Below are 25,580 nucleotides of genomic sequence, written 5' to 3'. Positions count from 1 at the left end.
CAATTTAAGTTATACGTACACTTAATTACAATTTCATTCATAACTAATTCAAAATTGCTGTCAATGCTCGGTCTGGGGCTGGCGTTTCCAGAATTTTCTTGTGCGCAATTGGAGGAAAAAAAAAAGGTCAAAGGGGACCTTGCGCAACATTGCTCTGACTTGAAATATACGAATAAGAGAGAAACCCCTTCAAAAGCAGTTTTACAACGCATTTGAATCTCATTAAATAACATTTATGAATGTAATACGTGTTTTTGTCTTTTCGTTAGGTGTTCTAGAATATTCTGGAAGGCAAAGAATCTGCACTCAAGTTCCAAGCAGGTACTGCGCATGCGTTGGGTATTTCACGTGGAGAGAGCAGCAGAGATCCCCCCCTCCAGTGTGTCAGTTAAAGAAGAAACCGTGGTGCAGAAGCTTGACGTCGACTTCCAGCCCTCTCACACATCCAGAAATGGTAAGATACTTTGTCCCAAAACGGTCGGTATTTATAATTAACACCAAGGACAGAACCACATTAAAATACAGGATGAAGCAGCAGGCTGCACACGACTGCTAGGTTATCGTTAGCATGTAGCTAGCTAATGTTGTGTAAGCTATCTCTAACATCGAATCACAAGGTCAAGCACTTGAAAAGACAGGTGAGAAGGAGACATTTGCTAAACACAGCCATGTTTATTTTTATCATACACTGTAAAACATCAGGAGACAAACGTGCGTTGATTAAACGTTTGCAATTGCAGCTAAAGGTACAAACTGTTTGTCAGCTAACGCATAAATCTGCTCCCTTGCTTAGTTGGTTTTCGTATCATTTAACGCGAGACCTGGGATACTGTGTAGAAAATGTATTAGTACAACGGTTGCTAATCATGCAACTAATACTGACATTCATTCATTCATTCATCACTGGAGCAGCAGACACATGTGGAGGAATGAAGTGTTCGTGATTGAACACACAGACCAACATTCAAACTAATTCGGTGTTATCGTCTTTTAAACTGTCCTATTATAACTTGTTAGTAAGAGGAATCTGTCATATTGCACTATGTGTGCCCTTGGTCAGTGAAAAACATGAATTGCATGCTCGTTTAAACCATTTCCTGCTTCCGTTACGTAGACTCTGACCTCACGGCCTCTCAGTGCACGCTATAGGTTAGATTATTAGTCATTCAGCTTTATTGTCCTCTCAGAGTCAAAATACTAAAACGAAATGCTGTTTACCATTTAATCACATTGCAAAGAAACAGTATTGTATGGAATAACCAACAGTAAAATATAGAATAAACATAAAAGTAGTAGAATGTACAGTAAGAGGTAGAAAGAGATAACCATAGATAGAGACACTCTTAACTATGGCTGGGTATCGACAATGATATCCCAAATCTATTTAATTTACAAATCACAAGGTCCAGATTGGTTAAGATTTTTGTATCGATTTAGATTAACAACATTTCAGTTACAGTGTCAATTTTGCTTGGCTACAAAAGAGATTCTCAGACAACTTCTGCTGGAAGTTGTACAAGCAAATCAAATAACTGATGTTATAATTCACCAGGTAATTTTTACAGTAAGAAAGGACCCCCCCCACACACACACACACACACACATTAGTCCTGTTAAATTTTTACTTAACAGGCCTAACAATGTGAGATACATCCATGTCACTTAAACAAATGAACAATTGATTTGAATTGGAGAATCTATTTATTTATTTTTTTCTTTAACCGAGCCCTCTTGACATAGAAGTAAGTCTTTCTATGGTAACTTATCTGGGCTAAGAAACTGTACATGTGTAAACTGTACATGCTAATACATGATTAGTTTGTAAAATAACCTGGTTTTGTTATATTGATGTTGTGAGGAATGTGGACTCTTACAGAACAGTACCATTAAATTTACAAACAGTGAATATAATGGCAACATATAAAGGGGATTTAAAAAAGAAGCCCTAAAAGCAGCTAGTTCTTGACGTATATCTAGCAATAACGCTCCGTGAAAATCCTACTCCTAATGTTGGTATGTGCAGCTTTTAAATAAAAAAAAATAAAAATATCTGCAGTTTGTGCTGCTCAGTAGATTATAATGCTCATTGATATCAATATGGTGAAACACTGGCTTGATAATTAGCTGGCAGTTAAACCCATCTTATGCAACCTCAGAAAATACTGCAGAGAGAACCTTCTGGAAAACTGGAGAAGTTGACCTTCACGTTAAAAACCAGGAGGACGTTTTCAACCCCAGTCAAGGCTCTTTATCACAGTTTGATGTTGTTTGTAACTGGACATACCAACTGTGGCCGATTTCCTAAAAACATTCCACTGATTCTACATTGGCGTATAAAGTATTTTATCCTTGTCCTCCCCTGCCCCGGGTTAATCTGTCACAATGAATACGCAACTCTACCCTCTTTGACTGTCTTACTGACTGATCGTTCAACAAACAGTCCCCCCCCCACCACCTCGTTCCCCAAACGACCTTCACACAAGGTCACTCGTGCATCTGCTGCTCTCAGACATGCTGGCAGCTGGTGTTTGAAGTCGTGTCCTCCCTCATTCAACCGCTGCTTGTTACTTGTTCTTTTCCTGAACTATTTAAACATGATGAATAAATGCTGACTTTGGTTACGCTTGAATTTCGCAATAATTGACTTTACAAAGGTTGCCTCTGTCGAGAAACTTCCAATTCATTGTTGAGACACGGTCTTTCATTAAGCTCTCTGTAGACTCTCCCCTCCCCCCTCGCCCCCTCCTCCTCCTTCTCTCTTTACTTCTCTCCCCCTTTCCCAACAGATCAGCCACAACCGCTGATTAATCATTTCTGTATTTAAACCAGCCTGTTTTGTATCTCAAAACATTTAACCTACACCCTGAGCCTGTGGTTCAGTAAGCGTTGTCAAGCCGTATGCTTTGCTATTAGGCTGCACATAGAAATCACAGAGATCGTATTTCATCAGCATGTGCTTGTTGTAAAAGCCACTTTAAATTCAATGTGGCCCGGGGTCCACTGTCTTTAGGTTTGTGTAACACAAGCTCAGACTCAAGACAGCCCCCTTGTGGTATTATTGAGTTCTTACAGCAAATAAAGGCTTATGTGTCTGGTGTTGGTAGCGTTCTTTCTCCCGTTCTCCCTGAAGTGAAGTTGCCTTCAAGTGCCGTACAGAATGTTGATCTATGAAGGATAAAGTCTAATTGTGCTACATTGGGGGAGTCACACAAACAAGCCATTTATGTGACGCTCGCACCGCCGCTCAACCCTAAATATAATTGATTGTATTTGCTGATATTTTCCTCTTTTTGGTCACTGACAGGCCTTCAGGAAATTCCTCCCCTTGTTCGACCGGGTGCTGGTGGAGCGCTTGGTCGCAGAGACGGTAACAAAGGGCGGCATCATGCTGCCAGAGAAGGCTCAAGGCAAAGTGCTGCAGGCCACAGTGGTGGCAGTAGGTCCTGGCTCTGTCAATCAGGTAAGACTACCTCAGCCTGGCATGGCAGGGGGGTTGGACTGGGGGTGGAAAGGGGACTGAGTACCCAGGGCCCTTATGTGAGGAGGGCCCAAAAAGATGCTTGAATGAATAGCTGTGGATGTGGGTAGGAGCCCTCAGAATGCATTTCTACAGGGCCCAGGAGTTTTTGCTTCGCCCTGGGTATTGGAGCTTATTTCCTGGCTAAACAGAGATATTGTTACATCTGCTATGAGGCAACATGGCATCATGACTTTGCGTAAACATACACGCCAACTGTCCTAAGCCAAGTGCCGTGTTATCTGCAGACAATTTGAGCAACCCGCGCGTATGTCTACGCTGTATACAGCGGGCGTACACATATACGCCACTTGCTGTGTTATCACGAGAACGTGTTTTAGGAAAAGAAGAAAGCGATGGTTGAGTTTAAGAAACGTAACAAGCGGGACACAATCCCTGGTCTCCTGGCTGAAAGTCCTGTGTCATACTACTCGCTACGGCATAAATTCACACGCAGTAAATGTAAGTCAATAGAGCATTGATTTACACGCTAAAAAGCGAGCATGCATCTTCATAAAACGCTAATAATGGCCTACGAATTGGAGGGTCATAAATGCACGGTTTCATGACATCAGTCAGTATGAGGAATGTAGAGTTTTATAGTTTTTATAGTATTAAGCTCTACGGGTAACACTTCTTGTTTTGAATGTTTTTCTTGTAGAAAGGGCACGTGCTGCCAGTCAGCGTGAAGGTTGGAGAGAAAGTACTCCTACCCGAGTACGGGGGAACTAAAGTCAGTCTGGAAGACAAGGTGCAGTAGCTTTTCATCTGAATCATTTGAGATGTTTCCTCTTGTACCTTGTGTCATGTTGTTATTCTATCCTCTAGGACTATTTCCTGTTCCGGGATGGTGATATCCTCGGTAAATACGTGGAATGAGTCTTCATTTTTGTTGTTGCTGTAGATCCTGTCATCTATACCTGGAGAGAAGGAATTAAGTTGCTTCTTTCATGTCTGTTTCTTTTCTTTTTCTATTGCAATTGTAAATAATTCTAATCACATTTGGTAACAATAATAAAAGTGAAGTGTTGAATTTTGTCTCATGATTTCTGCATTTCTTTAGCAGTTTATATTGAGTAAACTTGTAATTTAAATATGCCAAAGTAAGCTTTTTCTGTAGCCTTTGACTATGTCCCACAGCCATCTGCAGGGAATGGAACGTAGTCCCTTTTAACTTTAACACTTAAGAGAAAACAACCTCAAACAGAACATGAGCACGTGACTTGCCCTACACCACATTCAATCTGGGGATTTAGTGGAAGATAAACCCACTTGATCTCACTTAATCTTTCTAATTTAAAAAAAGAACTTAAACTAAAGGCTGACAACAGTTTTTATGCTTAACTTCTGCTATGAAATAAAGTGCAAATTTGGTGACAATTTGATTTTGTAAAGAGGACTGTTAATGCTGAACTACTGATTATATTCTAGTACTAACATACAAATAAAATACATTCAAACCATATTTAAATGTTGTCAATTTATGGACATAAATTACCAAAGTAAGAAACTTATTGATCCACAGAAGGGAAATACAGCTGTTGCAGCAGCGTGAGGACCGTGAAAAATGGAGAAACTAAAACAAATAAACGATGTATAAAACTAAAATAATGTAAATAGACCCTAAATAAGAGCATATGGAGATGAAAAAACCAAAGTAAATTGACAGTAGTGTGATTAATAGAAGAGTCAGCAAGTCAAGTTACCAGTGTGCACCCGACTAATTCATAAGTAATGGTGCTCAGTGTCTGCTATAACATAGAAAAGTAACATAAAAGAATATGATGCAAAAATCAGAGAAACCTGATCATAACGGGGCTTTCCATACCATTATAAAGCTCAGATGCACCATAAGCTGATTTAATGAAAAATGAAATTACTTATCTCAGATCTAATTATTGTAGTGTAAGCTTTTTTGAGTTAGTTATGTATCACCTGCTTTAACCTTTTCAACATTTTAAACACAGATGGTAAAAAAACTGGTCCAAAATGAAGTAAAAATGCAAAAGAGTGGGGTTAAACCCTCCATTAAATACGTGCAGCTAAGTCTTCCACTCTGTGTATATACACTGTCTGTTTACATAAGGGTGTTTATAGTGTAAATATGTTTGTATTATAACTAATTCTATTTCTTATAATAAGCCTACTTTCTGTTCATTTGTTGTGTATTGGTGTTATTCTGATGTATGTCATTTTTCTTCACCAGTGTGGGATTAATAGTCTATTTTAACTTATCACAAAGCTAGGGAAAACAGCAATATACTTTATAGAACAGTAATATAAAGTTACAATATCAAATATAAAAATATTAGTGTAGGTATCGCATGAGATAGATATGTAACAGAATATATAAAAAGATTTGATAGACTTCATTGTTTCCAAATTGGAAAATTGCAGTGTCACAGCAGCAGCAAATATAAGTAACTACTGTACATACTTATATTAAAAATGTTTTTGAGTAAGGTAAACAATCCAACAATAACTATATACCTATAAATGGCTTTCATATACTGTAATTTGTTTATTGTGTATTATGTTAATGATTTACTGATGCATTCATGTTGAAGCAGTATTTCCTGTTGCAGCTTGAAGTGGAGCCAGTTTTAACTGTTTAGTAAACTAACAGTCCTGGATTAACCTGTCTGGAGCCCCCCAGGGCAAAAACCTTCTGTTGGGCTCCTTTTTCATTCAATCAGTGGGGTTTGGTGATGTATTGGTTATTACTGAAGCTGCCTCTTGGATCCGTTTCATCTATCTGCATTGGTTATTACTGAAGCTGCCTCTCGGTTCGGTTTTATCTATCTGCATTGGTTATTACTGAAGCTGCCTCTGGGATCGGTTTAATCTATCTGTATTGGTTATTACTGAAGCTGCCTCTGGGATCAGTTTCATCTATCTGTATTGGTTATTACTGAAGCTGCCTCTGGGATCAGTTTCATCTATCTGTATTGGTTATTACTGAAGCTGCCTCTGGGATCGGTTTAATCTATCAAAGACAGTTGAGAAAGCAGAATCTCCATGTTAACACAAAGTGTGTCATCGTGTCATTACACAGTGGAACAACAATGCATAATAAGAAATACAATACTGTTTGGAAGTGAAGGGGAAAATAAATGTAACACTGTGTTACCAGTTGCATTTATTCACTCAAGTGCTGTAGCCTACTTATTAGTTCAAATGAGCTCCAGCTCAAGCACCTGCAACAGTAAAATCCTGTTTTTACATTAATGAATGAATAATAATAATCTTATGATGTAATATGTATTTATAGCATACTACAGGGGAAGGTTTTCTGCATTTACACTTTACTCTGAATGCTTTAAGTACATTTTCCTTACTATAGGCCTAGCCTTCACATACTTTTACTTAAGTCATATTTTAAATGAAGGCAAGACAGGGCAGCTTTGTTTGGAGAGCACAATTCAGCAACAGGGCAATTCAAAGTGCTTTACATAAAAATGATTAAAAGAAAATAAAAAAACAGGTAAAATACATTAAAGGTTACAATTTAGTGTAATAAATTAAAAATTAAAAAGCAGTAAAAAACAGATAAACTACAAAAGCAGATAACAATGCGTGTTCAGTATAAGAAATGAACAATTATTTAAAGATGTAATGTGATGAAAATTAATGATGTAGGCTACTATCTCAAAAATAATGATATAGTTTTGTAAAATAAAGAGAAAGTTTCTTTAAATAAAGATATCTGAAAATAATGACTTGGTATCTAATTAGAGAGACTATCATTATTTTGAGGAAAAAAAAAACATCATTATTTTGAGAAAGTTTCTCATCAAAATGACTTACAAGATCTTTTTTTCTATCAAATTGTAGGAAATGGACTTTAATAATATTCAATGTCGAGTCTCAATCTCACTAATATCTTTCTTCGTGTTCATATCAGACTGTAACGTTACATATCGAGAGCTCCGTATCGGTCCATATCGGTCCATGTCTCGTATCCTAGTCCGCTGCTACAACACAGCGGCGGACGAACATCCGGGTATTCTGTCGAGATGGTCATGGCGGAGGGTACTGCAGTTCTCAGGAGGAATCGGCCTGGAACCAAGGCAAAGGTGCGTTTTTACCCAGGGGGAACACTTAACCATCACTGCAAAAATCTCCGCACGACTCCGTGGTGCTGGCTCATTTAAATCGCGTTGTTTGACTTTACGTGTTTTGTCGACAATTTAGCTCGCAGACAACATGTAGCTAGGAAGAAGGGCCTGACCTAGAAATGGCTAGCTACCTAACGTTAGCTGTTGCTTCCGTCTAGTTCCTGGAGTAACGTTAACTATGGGGGCTTCCTCTAAATTTTGGAGCTTCCTGGCATAATCATTGTTGCTTAAATGATCAGAGAGACAATTTGTTGAATGAAGTTCGCACAATATTCTCAAACATGGCTAATTTATCACCTAGCGTAAATAATCTCTAGCTGATGCAGGAAGCAGTCGCACCCCAGCTGACGTTATTTAACTAGCTAGCGTCATATTAGCTTCGCAGCTGTGTGGCTAATAATGTAGAAAAACAAATGGCTCTTTACTTTGACAATACAATATTCTCAGAGCAGAGATTTGCTTTCAACCAAACTTTAGACTCCAGCTACCCAGCGTTAGCTTCTCTGCCGTCATATGTCATTTGTCATGTGTTATTATGACGTGAGGGCTGTTAGTTAACGTCAGATGACAACTAGCTGTGTAGTTAGCATTTATATGCTACAATGTCCACTTCGAGTGTAGACTAAAAATATCCTCCCTCCGTGAATAGGATTTCTACAACTGGCCGGATGAGTCATTTGAGGAGATGGACAGCACTCTGGCTGTCCAACAGGTATGTGTGTGTCCGTGTGTGTGTGTCCGTGTACGGAGGGCATGTGTGCTGTGGCTGTGTGTGGGTCTCAACTAAAATATGTTGCGTGATGGTTCTGTTTCAGTATATTCAGCAGAACATTAGATCAGATTGCTCCAACATTGACAAAATCCTGGAGCCTCCGGAGGGTCAGGATGAGGGAGTGTGGAAGTATGAACACCTCAGGTATGTTGGAAAAGTTTAACACAAAATACTTTGGGCACATAAAGTCAACAACAGTATAATAAAAGAAAACATGTGTTATGCTCGTGTTCTGACCTTTCTGCAGGCAGTTCTGCCTGGAGCTCAATGGACTAGCCGTAAAACTGCAGGTAAGTTATCGAGCTCACAAGAAGTACACATTTTTATTTACTGATGTTTAAGGTTGCTTAGATTAAAGGATTTGATCTCAGTCTTGTACCGAAAGCAAAGATCTGATTAAGATGCAATTCAAAGTTTTAAAGGAACAAACATTTCGAAAAAAGAGCCATTAGTTTACCTTTTTATAAAAGGAACATACACCAAAATCATCGCCATTTCTTGAGCAGATTAATTAGTACATTTCAGCGTTTGTAGATTGAATCAAATTTGCTAAAGTCCAAGGTATCATGTCCGATATCAAAAAGGATGAAAGAGTTGAATAAACAGGGAAGTCCTTCCTCGTGAAGAGTGGTTTAAGGTATGTTCAATATGACTTGGTATCAACGTAACGCCAGCTGCAGTGATGCCTGTCTCTCCTCCTTTAGAGTGAGTGCCACCCAGACACCTGCACCCAGATGACCGCCACAGAGCAGTGGATCTTTTTATGTGCTGCCCACAAGACCCCCAAAGAGGTGAGTCGGGACTGTGGTTTACTCAAAGCTCACTTGTGTGACATTAACGCTTTTAAGCTGAATGTTTTTCCTCTCTATGCAGGAGTCCCTAAGCACGATTTATTTGTCTCTGCCTCTGTGCAAAGTAAAACAGAACCTTATGTGTGTGTTTTTGTGCTACTGCGTCCTCAGTGCCCTGCCATTGATTACACCAGGCACACGCTGGACGGAGCTGCCTGTCTTCTCAATAGCAACAAATACTTTCCCAGCAGGTCAGTCATCTTCCTTAAACATGCAATAACAAAACAAATGATGGCCACTTGGGGGCAGTGGAAACACAACATAGGCAGTCGTGTTTTTTTTGTCTATCTGATCAGTGTAAGTCCATTATTCGATTCCTTTTAAATTTGTAAAAAGCTGCAGATTTAGCTGATAATTCTTTGTAGGTTTTATCCCTACAAGCGACCACTTTCACGTGTACTGGCCTCCATCTCCCGAGGGAAATGTGTCTTTAGCTGCTATATGCTCCGCTCTGTTCACCAGCCAGTCTCTAACGGTGTCTGTCTGCTGCTCAGCAGCTAGAGTACAGTGGGTTTTAGAGCTTTTACTCTGTAAACTGCACTCTGAGAGTCAACCAGAACAGCCAAGCAATGAGCCGGATCTCACTACAAAGTTCTGTAAAGCCAATGGGAGCTGCTGGTTCTCCGTAAGCTCATCACAACAAGTGCTCACTACGACATGCTTGCTGTCAAAGTGAGTGGCGACCAACAATAAATCGTACAAATGAAAATGCTGGATCCCTCAGTTCACATGAAAAGTGACAGAAGTAGTAAAAAAAAAAAAAAGAGCTAAATTTGCGCATACCTTGTCATCACCCTGCACGCTACTCAGTGATCAATGAACATGAAAAAAAACTTTATTTGAAGCAAACTGCTTCAAATAACAGACGCCTTTAGTTTTAATTGCTATAAGGAAGCACTGTTGCCTTTAGTTAATTAAGTTTTCACACAACTTCCTTTGTCGATTTGTGTTTGTAGGGTGAGCATCAAGGAGTCGTCAGTGGCCAAACTAGGCTCGGTCTGTCGTCGCATCTATAGGATATTCTCTCATGCCTACTTCCATCACCGCCAGATATTTGATAAGTATGAGGTAAGTTTCACTGGAAATATCGTATGTACCAAAAAACTTTTATCTGTGTTCTTGACTGTTTGAAGGCGGAGGTGGAATGGGAGAGAGGGAGGGAGGCTTCTGGGGATTTACGCCCAAAGGTTTTCTCAAAAGCCCAGAATCTTTTGGGGTTTTAAAATAACTTGAACTTTTATGTCATTTTCCCTCAGTCTCTCCTACTAGAGGGGCTAATCAATGCCACTAAAGTTCTATTACTGGCCAAATAGTTGATCTCCTAAAAAATAGGTTTCAAAATTGGTAATGCTGTTACTGTTCATGCCAAATTCCTACCTACACTGCGTAACATCAGACAATTCTTGCCTCACTTTAGGTGGCGGGAGTGAAAATAAGTCATTCTCAACATATCTTGTTTTCTGGTTTCAGGATGATTAAACAGCTTAGCTGACAATTAGATACAAAACCCGATGTTGACGGGATAAGTCTTACGTACAGATTTTTGGCATTCTTTTATGAAAGGGCTTGAAAAGAAAAAGTGCAAATGTCTGCTGTAAATGGAGCATGCCCCCTGACCCCCTTAGGTCTGGACTGAGCCCTGAATGTTCAGTGTTTGGCTCTGGCCTAGTTTTTAGGTACAATTACTCTCAAAGTGCAAACTCTATAAAAAGGACTATAATGCTCCTGCTAGTAAATAATATCCCACAAAACACATTCAACAGCCATTATCGGGTATGACTTTCTAAACTAGATCTTTATGTAAGTCTTATTTATTTTTTTTAAACCTTCCCTAGAGCCGCGATGCAGGAGATAATTTGTTGTGACGTGTTCTTGTGTTCAGAACGAAACGTTCCTTTGTCACCGGTTCACGCGCTTCGTAATGAAGTACAACCTGATGTCCAAGGACAACCTGATCGTGCCCATTCTGGAGGAGGAAGTGCAGAACACCTCGTCAGCTGGGGAGAGCGAGGCCTAAAGATACAAGCTGCTGCCATAAAGGGAGACACACACACACATAAAACACACACACACACACACTACAGTGTATTAAGGCTACTGTCTAGTATCACTGTCAATGTCCCCTCCACCCTTGTCACCTGTGTCTGTCTCAAAGGAAGTAAGGGTTTAAGAATAGCGGGAGCAGAGTTAAGCCATGCCTGCAGGACAAGATGCCGTTTTCTATCCTATTCACACTCGTTTATTCAGATTCACACCGTGTGTCTCTGGGTACAGCCCCGCTCCCACACTACTCCTTTTAGGGGAAATCACTTTTCCTTTTAGTCTTTAAGCAGCTGGATTTGCAAAAATGTAATCATGGTGACCGGTATTGTTGACAAAGGCAAACACTGACAGCCTCCCCCCTCCCTCTGTACATAACCCCCCACTCCCCAATCTCTTAATTCCCTATCATGTTTTCTGATGGTGCTTCACTTTTTTTGTGTCTGCTTCTGTTCTCTATTGGCTTTGTGTTGCCTGTTTTTGGGGGGTTGTCCCATGAAATGGATCTCTAAATTAGCCTGCTGACTTAGAAATGCTATGAAAACACAAATGTGTGTGGCTTGCGTGGTAGTGAACAAAGACAAACTTAATCTCTAGCTTTGTAAGTGTACTAGCAGTCAGATATTCTTTCTCTTTGGCCTCTGAACTTATGTTTCTGAGAATTTAGGAAAGGCTTGTTGGCTAACTCTGATCCTGCTTTGTGACATGCCCCTTATTTTAATGCTGTGTAAAATGGGCCTGATGTTCCCTTTTTCCTGGACATTATAGAAACCATGTCTGGCTGTAAGCCAGTTTTTACTTAAATATTTGAGTAAATACAAGGAAAGGATGAAATATCAGCTACATTTACGTATCTGAGCACAACCTCCCTTTTTCCCTCCCCCCATTAAGTTATTTTGTGGGAGGAGTCTTGTCGATCCAAACCCACTTTTTTTTTTTAAATGGACTAAACTTTTGTTACTGTCGACATTTTCATGTCTGTTAATAAAAAAGACCTATATTCATCTGGTTGTCTGGACATTTTAATGTTATTCAGTGTTTCTTGCAAACTGTGGTGTGAAACTTAAAACTTACGTTCATGTCAGGATTAATCAAGACTGGAATGAGTCCTACGCTACATCTGTCACTAAAATGTCCCTCAAGTCCTCTACTGGCCTACCTTCTTGTTACTTAGCCCCTCCCACCGAGGAAGCATGAGGGGAGGGGTATATTGAAAATACTGTTACTGCAACATGACTTTCAAAGCATGAAAATAACTGTTTAATACAATAAAAGAGGAATCAAAATGTACAACTCTCCAAAAAAGGAAAGGTTGCAATATTAATACTGACATTTAGTAAACCCTAATGGGGAGTTTGTGGAGCTAAATACATTTAAAACATACATGATTCAAATTGTGGGCGGTGTATACATCACTGGACATTAAACTGTACTTTCAAAACATTTGATCCCCCAAAATGCAAAAAAACATGCATCACAATTAGAATCCCAATTTGCACAATTCTAAGATATATACAACAGCATTGTCCTCTTAAAAAAACAAACCTTATGTCTTTCATAGCAGTGAAAGAGGAATCCACCGATTTAACATTTGCACTCCTACATTTTCAGACTCTTAATGGATGGTTTCATTATTAAAAAAAAAAAGGTATAAAAATCGATGCAGCAGAACCAGATATAGTGCTTTTTTTATTCCACGTATTCTTTTCCTTATCAAAACCTGTCACCTACATTACCCACAATCCAACATGTCCGCTAACGGTTGGGTCACAGATTCAGGTGTGTGTTATTATGCGAGGAGCAGTGAATGTCTGGTAGGATCACTCCTTTTCAAACCTGTAGTCTTCAGACCCAACCGATGCTTCATACAACCTTTTTCCACATACGTGGTAGTACTTCCTTAAGACCTGCACACAGACTTTGATGTAAAATCGGTGGAGTTTCACTTGAAATAAAGACACAGTAATCATTGTTTTAATGTAATAACGTCTCTGAAGAACTTAATCCATAACAGAGAAAGTAGCAGGTGTGTATTGCCAGTACCATATAACCTCTAAAGCAGCAATTTGCAATTTTACTGAAGAAAAATCATATTATGGCTGATCAAATATTAAATAACAGACACAACCATTTCCAGAATGATTATTAAATGACAGCAGTCAGATTAAACACACTGATAGGAAATGTTAAGTTCCAAGTTAATCACGGCCCCTATCACCACAAGTGTAAAATCCTCCAGACCCTCCTCAGAGAAATCCGGTTATCTGTACAAAAGTACTATGACTCCGGCAGTACTACTGTCAGTACCAAAATAAACAGGGAAACTGCGACAGTCTCCCTGATAAGTATTCCCAACCTGCTTCGGTCTGCGCGAGAGGAGCGAGGAGCTGTGTCATACAAGAAGGTAAGAGGTGTGGAAGGTGTAAAAAAATAAATAAAAGAAAGGGGGTTGAGAAGAGATAAGGGGAAATTAAAATGTGTTTGACTGTGAAAGAAATCCAAATATAAAGACGTGTGAGCTGGGTCGTAAAAGAAAGAAGAGCCCCTTTCCCTCATTTCACCACCAGTGTTGTTGCCAAAATGTGCAGAAATCAGTTTTTATAGTATCGTGACCATTTCCCCATCAGCACCTGAACCGATCACAGGGTGCAAATCCCTCGAAATGGATTTAAAATGTGGAAAGTGTCTCCCATGGACGTGTTCTCCCCCCCAATAAATCTCTCTAACCATTCAGACATAGATCTAAATAATACCTCATTCTCATTATGGCTTCATTAAAAACATATTCCAAAGTGCTGAGTTCTTCCACATTAAAGTCTCTGTTAAAAAGAAGGGTGTCGCGAACAGGATGGCCCAGTCAACCAGTCTGTGGACCTTCCTTCTGTAATCCAACAACGTTTTAAACCCTTAACTGTAGTCCTGCTCCCGTCCTGCTCACATACAGGTGACTTCAGCTTTCCCCTCCTCCTGCTCGAAGCCGCCTTCCTCCAGGTGGGACAGGGCGCCGGGGTACCCCCCTCCGAACACCGGGAAGCCCCCGATGCCTCCGGCGGTCGGAGACAGCTCCTCTGGAGGGACGGGGCTGCTGACCGCCCGACTCACAGAGCGACTGGACACGTCGCTGTGCATAGACAAAGCCTGGAGGACAGGGAGGGGACACAGAGACAGGCGATAGGTGAAATCACGTCGGGCTGGGTCTCGAATTCAATACTTTTTAGGTACTGACCGAATTGCCTTCTTATTATGAAGTATGAGGAAAAAAATACCTTGTCATTCAATACCAGATTTCAATCCCTGAGGAGTAAATCTCATCCAATCAGCGTGCAGCATGCTTATACCAAGATCTAACAATGTCTGTGATTGGCTGTCTACCATTACACAACTCTACGTTCTTCTAACCTTAGCTTTGGCAGCAGAAACATTACTTTTAACTTTTTTTAAGAAGAGATTCAAATAGTAAGGGCAACTTTATTAACCTTCATTAGGCCACAGCAAACTAACTGCAACCTCCACCCTGTCCACCAGGGTGCAGTGTAACCACTTAAATAACCTAGCCCTGCAACTCCGGCCTGACAGATGGATAGAAGGATCGCCATCTGTCAATCTTTGACTTTTGATGCCATAATGCCAGCCAATCGGTCCCAAAACATCCCAGTTCTGGGTAAATGCCATAAATTCCATATGTTCTTTGTAAATCTTTACAATTCAACTTATTCTTTGTACATCTATACAGTCATTCCCAAAAAGAACCAAGCAGGCCTGCCTTTTTGCACGATCCAAAATCTCTTTAAAACCTGACATTTTCAGCAAGGAGCTTGCTTGCTCGAAGTCTGTTGCTGTTTCCCTTAGCGACTTCCATTGACCCAGACTATATAAAAAAGGTGTAAAATAATGTCTACTCTATGTCAATCACGCCTCTCCTCCTCTCACCTGGTTCCTTGGTTGTCCTGCTGCCGGACTTCTGACCGGCCGCTGGAGAAACACAACCTGCTTTGTGGCAAGATTCCCATCACTACACACACAAACACACACATAACACACACACAGACACAGGGTTAGCGTACAGAGAAGGCTTAAAAAGAAGTACAGAGCAGACTGAGTTCCACATTGCATACTTTGCAACCAGATGCAGTCCGACATCCTGGAATGTGTTGGGACATATGGGACACGTTGTCTTCGGGCATACTAAATAGTATGGTAATATGAGTATTTTAGCGCAGACTGAATGAGGTATTACATCTACCTGTCGTGACGGATGATGGGAGTGGGCAGCACACATGTGAGCAGCCAACCAAACTCAGCCAGAGTGTGAAGCAGAGGCCCGTAGTCCGTTTTCACATTGGAGCCCTGAGAGTAAACACAACATCTAAATACATAAGAGGCACCTGACAGAAACTCCAGCAGTTGAAGAAGGAAGAGATACCATAATATGTGGCTCATAACCAGTCATCAATCTTGATGAAAGTAAACCAAAGTACAGTTAGTGAACTCACCGGGCTTGGTTTCGTGTTTTTTAGGGAGCCGGTATTGTAAAACAATGAGAAGGGTCAGTTTTCACACAAAAAAGAAGGTGTTTTCGACTAGTGAGCACTGTGTGAAAACAAAATGCAGCCTTCTGATTTATCTGAATGGCGCTGGCTCTTTAATGCACTGGTGGTTAAAGATGGACTGTGCAAAAGTGAAGCCAAAATATCCCGGATGCGGGCGCTGCCATCATGTGATATTGTAGCTGGAGGATAAGAGTATTTCATTGTCTCACTCGTACCTTTAACAACATCTGAATCAGCACTTAGCCCTCTAGTACCCACTGTAGCCATGCATAGAGACGGTTTGGTGAGGTTTATAAGATGTGTACATGAGAGGTGAATGAAAGTTGTTTGTGGTGTGGCAGAGCTCTCAAAACCTCCCGACATATTGTGTGTGTGTGTGTGAATAAAAACATAGTTTAAGTAGTTTTTGATGTGTAATTTGGGTGAACTGACCCTTTCCATACGACTTGCTGCCCTCTCACCCTGCTAGAAATTACATACCGCTTGGCCAATATTAAATTTCATATCACGTTGCTTTCGTCGGAATGAGGTAATGCACGATCATTATAAGGCGTTCTCTCTCTCTCTCTCTCACACACACACACACACCTCGATGACAGTCCACTGCTCCACGACGATGGTGTCATTGGCCGGTGAAGAGGTGCTTCTCTCTTCATACACGAACAATCCCTCCAGTGATCTGGGCACCGGCTCACCTAAAAACACACACACACACACACACACACACACACACACACACACACACACACACACACACACAGAAAACATGAGGATGAGATGATGTCATTGGTTGACACAGTTTTTAGAAAAGTGTGTGTGTGTGTGTGTGTGTGTGTGTGTGTGTGTGTGTGTGTGTGTGTGTGTATGTATTATATTATATTTAGGACTCAGAGGCCTACAGATGATGTCTGCTACTCCGCAGAGGAACAGGAAGTAAGTTAGGTCGGGAAGACGGCTCCAAATATAGATGTAGCGGGAGAGAGAAGGGGGGCGGACCACAGCCTTAACAGGAAGTGACTGAGTTTCTGAGTATTTGCAAATCACTGTTTTATGATAAAAAGATAAAAATGGAAAAGGTAAAGTTGCTCTCAAACCTTTAAACTTCTTTTTCTTCACTCCCATCATTTACAGATTTGAATTGTCTAAATAAAAACACACCTCTTCAACATTGCAGTGCCTAAGGAGCGGCGGACCGGGGTGGTGGTGGTGGTTCCCCTCTTCAAAAAGGGGAACCAGAGACTGTGTTACAGGGGTATCACACTTCTCAGCCTCACTGGTAAAGTAAAAGAGGGTTCGGCCGATAGTCAAACCTCGGTTTGAAGAGGAACAATGCGGATCTCATCGCTGCTTTTTGCAGATGATGTGGTCCTGATGGCCTCATCGGTCGGTGACCTTCAGCACTCACTGGATCGGTTCACAGCCGAGTGTAAAGCGGCTGGGATGAGGATCAGCACCTCCAAATCTGAGGCCATAGTTCTCAGCAGGAAACCGATGGAGTGCCTACTCCATGTAGGGAATGAGTCCTTACCCCAAGTGAAGGAGTTCAAATATCTTGGGGTCTTGTTCGCAAGTGAGGGGACAATGGAGCAGGAGATTGGTCGGAGAATCGCTGTATTACGTCGTGATGAAAAGAGAGCTGAGACACAAGGCAAAGCTCTCGATCTACTGGTCCGTGTTTGTCCCCTCACCTATGGTCATGAAGGCTGGGTCATGACTGAAAGAACGAGATCCAGGGTACAAGCGGCCGAACGGGTTTCCTCAGGAGGGGGGCTGGCGTCTCCCTTAGAGACAGGGTGAGAAGCTCAGTCATCCGAGAGGAGCTCGGAGTAGAGCCGCTGCTCCATCGTGTCGTAAGGAGCCAGTTGAGGTGGTTCGGGCATCTGGTAAGGATGCCTCCCTAAGGAGGTGTTCCAGGCACATCCAGCTGGTCCAGGACTAGGTAGAGGGATTATATCTCCAACCTGGCCTGGGAACGCCTTGGAATCCCCCAGTCGGAGCTGGTTAATGTGGCACGGGAAAAGGAAGTTTGAGGTCCCCTGCTGGAGCTGCTCACCCCGCGACACGATAACGGATACGCGGACAAAGACGGATGGATGGGTAAAAGAAAGAAATACACTGAAATGCACTTCGACATGTGGATTTCCTTTTCATGAATGCATGCACATAGCATCACATCAGCAGTTAAGTACCCATTTAAGAGGTACTTTACTTGAGTATTTCCATTTTTATGCTACTTTATTCTTCTACTCCACTACATCTCAGAGGGTAATAACCAGGGCTTAGCCACTGTGGTTGGTTTAAAGAAATGCCAAAAAACCAGAGCACGTTTTTATCCCATCCCGGAATGCTGTCTGGACTAGTTAGACCCTCCTCTGCAGCGATGTGGAGGAAGGTCTGGAGATGCGAGACCAACACAAAACCAACCTTTGGGTGTGTCCCAGTAGACGAAGGAGTCAACCAACGACCAGCCTTTGCGGTAGTAGGCGGCAGTCAGCTCCAGCCAATCAGCTTCCAGGGAGCTGACCACCTGACCTTTCCTGGAGACGCGCATGGAGAGCGCCCCCTGGTGGTACTGACAGGCAAGGGAGTCCAGAGGAGCACAGCCCGGGGCCCAGGAGTGGAAGAAGACCAGCAACCTCAAGTCTGGAAGGAGGGAGGATCAGGAGAAATACATTTGGTACTTTACTGTCTGGACTGATCTGGACTGTATCTAATTTTGTTTCATAACCACTGACACGTACAAGTCCACACATCCTCATTATATATATTTTTTATTTTATACCTTTGTTGTTTCATGTAGCCAACCTTACGCTGATAAATAGATATAATAAATTTGGAGGTACTTGTACTGTAGTATTAATAAAGGAGTGTAAATGTGAGTCCTCACCAGGACTGTAGGTGTTTTCCTCCAGCTCTCTGTCTCCAGGCGGAGTACGCGGAGGGCTGCGTGGAGGCGAGCGGCAGCCTCTCTTGGGACTGTGCACTCGGCCGTTGGTGATCCCGCTCACCTGCTGCAGGACCGAGGCAACGAATCGAACGCCCCCCCGAGCACTGCTGTTCACCTGCCAGACACACAAACAGAGTCAGACACACTGAAACTATCTAGCTTATATAGTCTATACAATAAAACAACGCTGATATTCTTAACACCACACAGGAGGTGGTAGTTTACATGTTTTTAGAGGCCTGAAAGGTTGAACGTTTGTAGTATTTTGCTTTTTTGAAGCACCTTAAAAAAGAAAAGAATATCCGGTATTACCCTATTATATATAAAATATGTAAGTATTCATTTAGAGGCCTGCAAATGGTAAAGTATTCAGTATTTCATATATTTGAAGGATTTTAGACGCCTGAAGGAACAAAGGTACATAGATTCTTTTTTAACCCTCATGTTGTCCTCAGGTCAAATTGACCCGTTTTCCTATATCAATGTTCTTTTTAACTACCCATTTCTTATTCCCCAAAATAACATGACTGATTCCACACAACGCGCTATGGCAAGTACAACTCTCTACTTTCATTAATTTTGGGGTGTCTCATTTAATTTTATAGCATTTGAAAAAACATTGAACTGGTTTTAAAATAGCATTGAGTAAATGTTGACATATTCCAGTTTGTGATTATCCATCAACATACACTCCTTTTATCTTTAGTCAAAATAATTCCTAATTTCTGCTTTTCTAACTAAAAATACTCTCTAAAAATGCTAAAAATTAGGTTTACTGACCATAATTCCAAAAATACCTGTAAAACTAAAGTGAATAAGTTAGTGTTACGTAGTGTTAAACGTCAAAAGTGACAAACATTGAAAAAAGTTGTGAAAAAAGGGGCAAAAACGTAAGAATAAGTTAAAAACATTGATAAAAAGCATCTACAAAAGTGTTGATTTTCTATTTTGACGGGAAGACAACACAAGGGTTAAATGCTTAAATCAATCATCTGGTAACCCTCTGTTTTATCTTTGGATCCCCTTGGAGGCGGCAGCTGACCCCCCCCTCCCCCAGTTGTGAACCACTGGACTAGAGAAACATTAACATTAAGCTCCCTCATGTATTTAAATATTTGAGGGCCGACTGAGTTCCAGTAAATATCACTGACCCTGTCGATGAGCGCTCTGACCGTGTCGCCTGTCAGCGACTCTCCAGGTAACGGCCACTCCTCCACCTTCAACAACGGCACGCTGTAACACATGGACGCCAGCTGCTTACTGAAAACACCACACGTAGACAGAGGAAAACAACCATTAGACAGCCAGTGAGACATGTTGAGCAGTAACTGTGTTTGACATGGACAGGTCAGTGGGTAGTTTCTGGAGTGTCCAGCTGGAGGGTTCATAGTTCACTTGTAATTGTCACAAAGCTGGAGACGACAACACATCAATCATTTAAAGGCTCAGCAGGAGGTGGCTAACACCTACCGTCACAGCAATCACTCAGAGGGTAAACACCAGTTGAAGAGATAACAGTTCGTAGACAACATACTGCATCTTTAAACATGAAAGTAGGTTGATGGAGAAATACTACTTAAACTCCAGATTCCACTCAAGTAATGCAGAATGCTCCCTTTCAGACAATAATAATATAAATATCACATTATTGGAATATTATATATATATATATATATATGATACTTTTAGCATAATTTTAATTTTACAGCTAGTGGAGGTGGAACACATTTTAACTACTTTATATGTTGTTGGATAGTTTAATCGATAGCACGGGACCATATCTTTTTCTTCAATTAATGATATGTTTTGTTTATAAAATTGTAATCCATAAGTACAACATTTCCCTCTGAGATGTGGTGGAACAAAAGTAAAAAATAGCATAAAATTGAAAGTAAAATACCTCACAAATTAAACTTGAGTACAGTTCTTGACTTCCAGTACGTTAACACTTTTCATTACTGCATGCATACTGCAAGGAATTTCCCTAATGTTCATTTTTTTAACACATCATTAACATCATTAATTCACCTCTACTGCCATCTTATAAAATAAAAATGATCATTACAGTTACAGTATCCCAACCAATCAAACGTCAGAGATACTTCAACTCCATTGGCTGCTGGGGGAGCCCTGTTGTTGGGTGAATTTCTAGCCAATAAAATTTGGGTAAACATAAAGTCAAACCACAACATAGTCTCCTCCAGGCACGCCAGTCTGACCTCCTACCAGAGCTCTGCATTAAATATGCAGCTGACTTCATTCATCATTCATCTTTTTACGAGACAGTATGGAGGTGAACATGTGGGCACAGTGGGAAGGCTTGTGTGCCACACGCTGTATAAAGTCTTCTTTATTGAAAGGCATTTGATACTTAAGATTACTTAAAGCTATAGTGCGTAGTTTCTGTCGCCCCCATGAGATTTTCTAAATAATGACAACAACACTGTTGCAGCATCCACATGATACAAGCCTTCCGTAATCGCGCACGCATCCCTCCCCCCTTCCACGCAGTTGCTAGTAGCCAAGGAGGACACGTAGAATAAAAAAAAAACATGATGGACTCTTCAAAAGAGGTAATTATCTTCACATGAGTTTCTGCGTGTGAAAGTCACCGGACGACACAATCTTCTGAACATAGTCATACTGAAAAAAACTGAGAGAGTTGTGTGGAGATGATAATCTTCACTCTTAGTCTCCAATTAACTTTGTAGCAACTCATTTGGCAACGGCTTGAATGTAACGGACGTTCATTAATATCAAAAAGTTATGCACTAAAGCTTTTAACTACAGTTAAGGTCAAGATGATGCATGTCTATCTTGGAAAGAAAAACTCAGACTATTATCATCAGTAATGGGGTTCCACAGGGGTCAATTCTTGGTCCACTACCATTTACATTATACTTACATAACATTATTTGTCCTAGAAGGTACTTTAAAGTTAATTTGTATGCAGATGATCCAGTTTAATATGTCCCTGGCACCACGCGAATCTATTCAAAAATATTTTACTTTTCCTACAAAAGCGTAAGTATTCAGTATTTCAATACTTTCAAGCATCTTAGAGTCTCGAAAAGATGAATGTATCCAGTACTGGATTTCTTTTAGAAAGCCTACAAAAATAAGAGTTGTTTTAAAGGGTAAGTATTAAAATAAGAGCTTTCTTTTAAGTTTAAAAGAGGGTTAGGATTCGTTTACCTGGGTCTGGGACGGGCGAGGATGGCTCGGTAGAGCAGGCTGAAGGGTAGTGAGCGGGTTCGGCCCACAGACAGGATGATGGGGTGCAGGGCGGCCAGGATGTAGCCTTGTGTGTAGTATGGCTGCAGGGCCTGAGGCAGCTCGGAAAGTGAAGACACATACTGCACCGTAGGACGGCAACCTGCATAGAAAGAGACACGATCAGTAGGAAACAAGTCAGCAGAATGCCAAAGATTTCACCTTCTAAAATGGGAGCATTTGCTGTTTGTCATAAAAAAAACAATACATTTGAAGACATAACTTTTTTCTTTTTTTTTATAATTTATTGACAAAAGAAATCCAATAATTTGAGAAAACCAGCAATTTATTCACAATGACAAATAATCCTTAGTTACAGCCCCAATCACTGTTTTACAGTATGCTTTTAAAATTAGCTTGCTGCATAATTATTAAGATATGTTTATGATAACACCTGTATAATTTGACCAGCTATACTGACATATTAAAGAGTTATTTTAATGTTGGTGTTTTCTTACTTTGGCAGCCTATAAAAGCAGATTAAGTGTTACTTTATTTCAACAATTGACTTTGGGATTTAGTTAAAAGTGCAAAATAGTTATAAAGCATAGTGGCATGATGTATTCATTGCCCTTTTGCAATGAACTCCTAATGTGCTGTCCTGTTTTTAGCCCTCCAACCTCTCCCTACTCCATTCCATCAGCCCAAAACACAAAAGGTATCCAGTTGATATACTGTATATGAAAAAAGGAATGCAGAAAATCTTCAAATTTAAGAAGCTGGACCCAGCAAATGCGTGCCATTGTTGCTTAAAATTATTGACAAATACATTTAAGTCTGTGGGAAAAAAATCCGGAACATTTACAATAAAACATGAGACCTGTGTTTTTTTTTGTTAATGTATCCTGTCACATGGTCAACCATCCAGAAATCACGCACACTGTCTGGGAAAGTTTTCTTTCCTTTCCTGTATAATCACTTGAACATCACTTTTCCACTGTTGCTACTGGAGCACACACACACACACACACACACACACACACACACACACACACACACACACACACACACACACACACACACACACACACACACACACACACACACACACACACACACACACACACACACACACACACACCTTGCATCAGAATAGGTCCTATTTTTAGTAAGTTAACACATATGGAACCATTTTTCAGACATACTTCCACTTATATAGTCAAAACAAATCCCACGGTGTGAAACTGACATGTCACCACCAACTCCTTTACATCAAGCTTCTTGCAACATGAAGATGTTTCTAGAAACTAAAAATGTCTGCTGCTCGGTCTGATATTTTTAATATCCTGAGTCCAGCTGGGACGGCCATAAAAATAACAACCACAAACCCAGGCATGTTGAGGGAAACACCACTTCACCACGCTCTTATGTAAAGGATATATATACACACACACACACACACACACACACATACATACATATACATATATAAATACATATACTGTACGCTCTGTATGCATATTTTTAAGTTCTGCTCCCCCAGTTGTGATGTCTGATGTGGTTTTCTGTCCATTACTTAGGGTGTGGCTCTAAACTGTCGCACACAAATAAATAATAACTAATAATATTCTTTATTTTTACAGCACTTTTCAAACTCCACATTACAAATAAAACATACAAGTCAGTACAGTTTAGGTAAGAATAGAAAGAAAAACATTTTAAATGACTAAAAGGAGGTTCAAGATCAAATCAAATCAGGAAAGGCTCTTGGTTAAAAGTACATTTTAAGAAGGTATTTAAAGGAGATACACAGAGAAGGCAGTAGAGCGTAATCTTCATGCTGCTGTGATATTCTGTTTAATTGATTATTACAAGGTTGCACACATTGATTCTTTTCATTATCCATTACTCTCTCGATCATCGAGAGAAATGAATGAAATGTCTAACCTGGTTCAAGACCTCAAGAATCGCCGTTGACTTTGCGGATTAGTTCAGAAATTCAGAATGAATAAAAAAAAACTGAAATTTAGTCTGATCATCTATAAAATGTAGGAAAATAATTAAGAATGCTCATTATAGTTTCCCAGAAGAAAATTCCCCTGCAACTTTATTTTTTGATGTATTGTTGACAGGGTTCAAAATTAACTTATGGGCCAGCCAAATGGGATTATTCAAATATTACCAGCCACTTAATAGTTCACCACAGTTTTTTTTGCTGGTGAGTGATCAAACTCTAACCGCCACTAGCATTCTTTTATTTTTTTAAGATACTTTTTGGGGCATTTTTGGCCTTTATTCGACAGGACAGCTGAATACATGAAAGGTGAGAGAGAGTGGGAATGACATGCAGAAAAGGGTCGCAGGTCGGAGTTGAACGCGGGCCCGCTGCGTCGAGGAGTAAACCTCAACAATATGGGCGCCCGCTCTACCAACTGGGCTATCCGGGCGCCCCCACTTGCATATTTTATCAGCATGTGGCTGGTTCTAATTTTGGACACTGAGGGTTCATATTTTGATGCTTTTGTAATTTTTAATTGCCTACATATATACACACTTAAAAATGGATACCACAGCCATATATGGATCCGTTTTGCCTGTCTATCACTGTGGATTTGATACAGATGAAGATCTACATGCAACAACTTTGGAGGATTTAGCAGGCTCAAAGAAAGGATACACTCCGCCAGTACTCTAAAGAAAAAGATCACAAGGTTGGAAATGTCATCTAGTTTACCCATCTCTCAATTTGGTTCCCATGTTACCCATTTCCTCACCAGCTAGGGGTATAACGAGTACACAGGCAGCGTTCCAGGAGCGGTTGCTGGTTGAGTCTTGTCTTGTTTTTCCTTGAAAACCCTGGCTGAAAACCCCTGTGACCGTCACCATACTTCCTGTGTCCACAAAGAGTGGCTGTTCACAGAGGGGATTGGCTATGTGCCCCATGAAAAAGCATGCACGCACACGCACACACACACACACACTCTATTTAACGCATTTCAAGTTGAGTGTGTGAGAGCATTCCTCACTACAACCCCCCACATTCTCACGGACAAACACCCCAGAGATGGAGGAGACCAGTCCACACAGCTGAGATCACTGCAGCCTCTGAATGGTTTGTCTGGCTGCCTCCATAATGAGACTAAAGACCACCATAACCTCAATGAAACCACTAAAGCCGGGGCCGGGTGAACACAGTTACAGTTAACTGGCATTCCTGTGGGTTTTATAAACCCCACTGACCCCACTGACTCCAGACACTTTAGTTTAAATTTAACACGGACATGTACATGTTGCAGCTGGTCGACAAAGTTGATGCTCCACTGTGGACTTTTAGGACAACTTTCTTTTTCTTTAAAGACAAAAAAAGACAAAACAGGGCCTGGTACGTATGTCAAACGTGGATCACTCGCAAAGTCTCAAGGGTTACGCTGAGTAAACAGGTTTCCACGCTGCAAATAATGGCTCCCAGGAGGACCATGATGTCATGCACTCACACCTCCAAGAAAGGCTTTTGTTGCAGCCTTGTTGTTCGTCTCGTCCTCTGCTTTCAGTCCACACCGCCCCCCCCCCCC

At 40.8% G+C, this 25,580-nt stretch overlaps 2 protein-coding genes across 4 annotated transcripts in view; one reads left to right on the top strand and one right to left on the bottom strand.

The window, feature by feature from the left end:
• The first annotated feature begins 227 nt into the window (after window positions 1–227).
• LOC117953117 (MOB-like protein phocein) lies at window positions 228–12,302 on the top strand. 3 transcript variants are annotated; one of them, XM_034885911.1, is made up of 9 exons: window positions 228–454; window positions 3,305–3,460; window positions 8,285–8,347; window positions 8,451–8,551; window positions 8,655–8,697; window positions 9,112–9,198; window positions 9,370–9,449; window positions 10,215–10,326; window positions 11,141–12,302. In XM_034885911.1, the coding sequence occupies exons 1-9, from the start codon at window positions 236–238 to the stop codon at window positions 11,273–11,275; spliced, it is 996 nt and encodes a 331-aa protein (XP_034741802.1). In that variant the 5' UTR covers window positions 228–235; the 3' UTR covers window positions 11,276–12,302. The 3 variants fall into 3 exon arrangements, with proteins under 3 accessions (XP_034741802.1, XP_034741801.1, XP_034741800.1); XM_034885909.1 differs by lacking the exons at window positions 228–454; window positions 3,305–3,460 and adding an exon at window positions 7,462–7,593; XM_034885910.1 differs by lacking the exons at window positions 8,285–8,347; window positions 8,451–8,551; window positions 8,655–8,697; ... (2 more) ...; window positions 10,215–10,326; window positions 11,141–12,302 and adding exons at window positions 4,179–4,268; window positions 4,346–4,560 and having other exon boundaries at window positions 251–454.
• Window positions 12,303–12,548: 246 nt separating this feature from the next.
• rftn2 (raftlin family member 2) overlaps window positions 12,549–25,580 on the bottom strand; it is a 20,388-nt gene continuing 7,356 nt past the window's right edge. Inside the window, exons 2-9 of the mRNA XM_034885891.1 lie at window positions 21,991–22,171; window positions 19,947–20,055; window positions 18,736–18,910; window positions 18,273–18,491; window positions 16,437–16,543; window positions 15,542–15,645; window positions 15,229–15,310; window positions 12,549–14,436 (exon numbers count right to left, since the gene is read on the bottom strand). Of these exons, the coding sequence (XP_034741782.1) occupies window positions 14,233–14,436; window positions 15,229–15,310; window positions 15,542–15,645; window positions 16,437–16,543; window positions 18,273–18,491; window positions 18,736–18,910; window positions 19,947–20,055; window positions 21,991–22,171 (1,181 nt within the window). The 3' untranslated portion in view covers window positions 12,549–14,232. The remainder of the gene's footprint in view (window positions 14,437–15,228; window positions 15,311–15,541; window positions 15,646–16,436; window positions 16,544–18,272; window positions 18,492–18,735; window positions 18,911–19,946; window positions 20,056–21,990; window positions 22,172–25,580) is intronic.

The sequence above is a fragment of the Etheostoma cragini genome, chromosome 11, assembly GCF_013103735.1.
Source record: "Etheostoma cragini isolate CJK2018 chromosome 11, CSU_Ecrag_1.0, whole genome shotgun sequence".
NCBI classification, from domain to species: domain Eukaryota; kingdom Metazoa; phylum Chordata; class Actinopteri; order Perciformes; family Percidae; genus Etheostoma; species Etheostoma cragini.
This window is presented reverse-complemented; position numbering and strand designations above follow the sequence as displayed.

What these genes read in the sequence shown, in the direction of transcription:
- LOC117953117 (XM_034885911.1), top strand. Translation starts at nt 236, where the DNA reads ATGAATGTAATACGTGTTTTTGTCTTTTCGTTAGGTGTTCTAGAATAT. An exon ending in TGGAAGTATGAACACCTCAG is followed by an intron (nt 8,552 to 8,654) that starts GTATGTTGGAAA and finishes ACCTTTCTGCAG; the next exon opens with GCAGTTCTGCCTGGAGCTCA. An exon ending in GACTAGCCGTAAAACTGCAG is followed by an intron (nt 8,698 to 9,111) that starts GTAAGTTATCGA and finishes CTCCTCCTTTAG; the next exon opens with AGTGAGTGCCACCCAGACAC.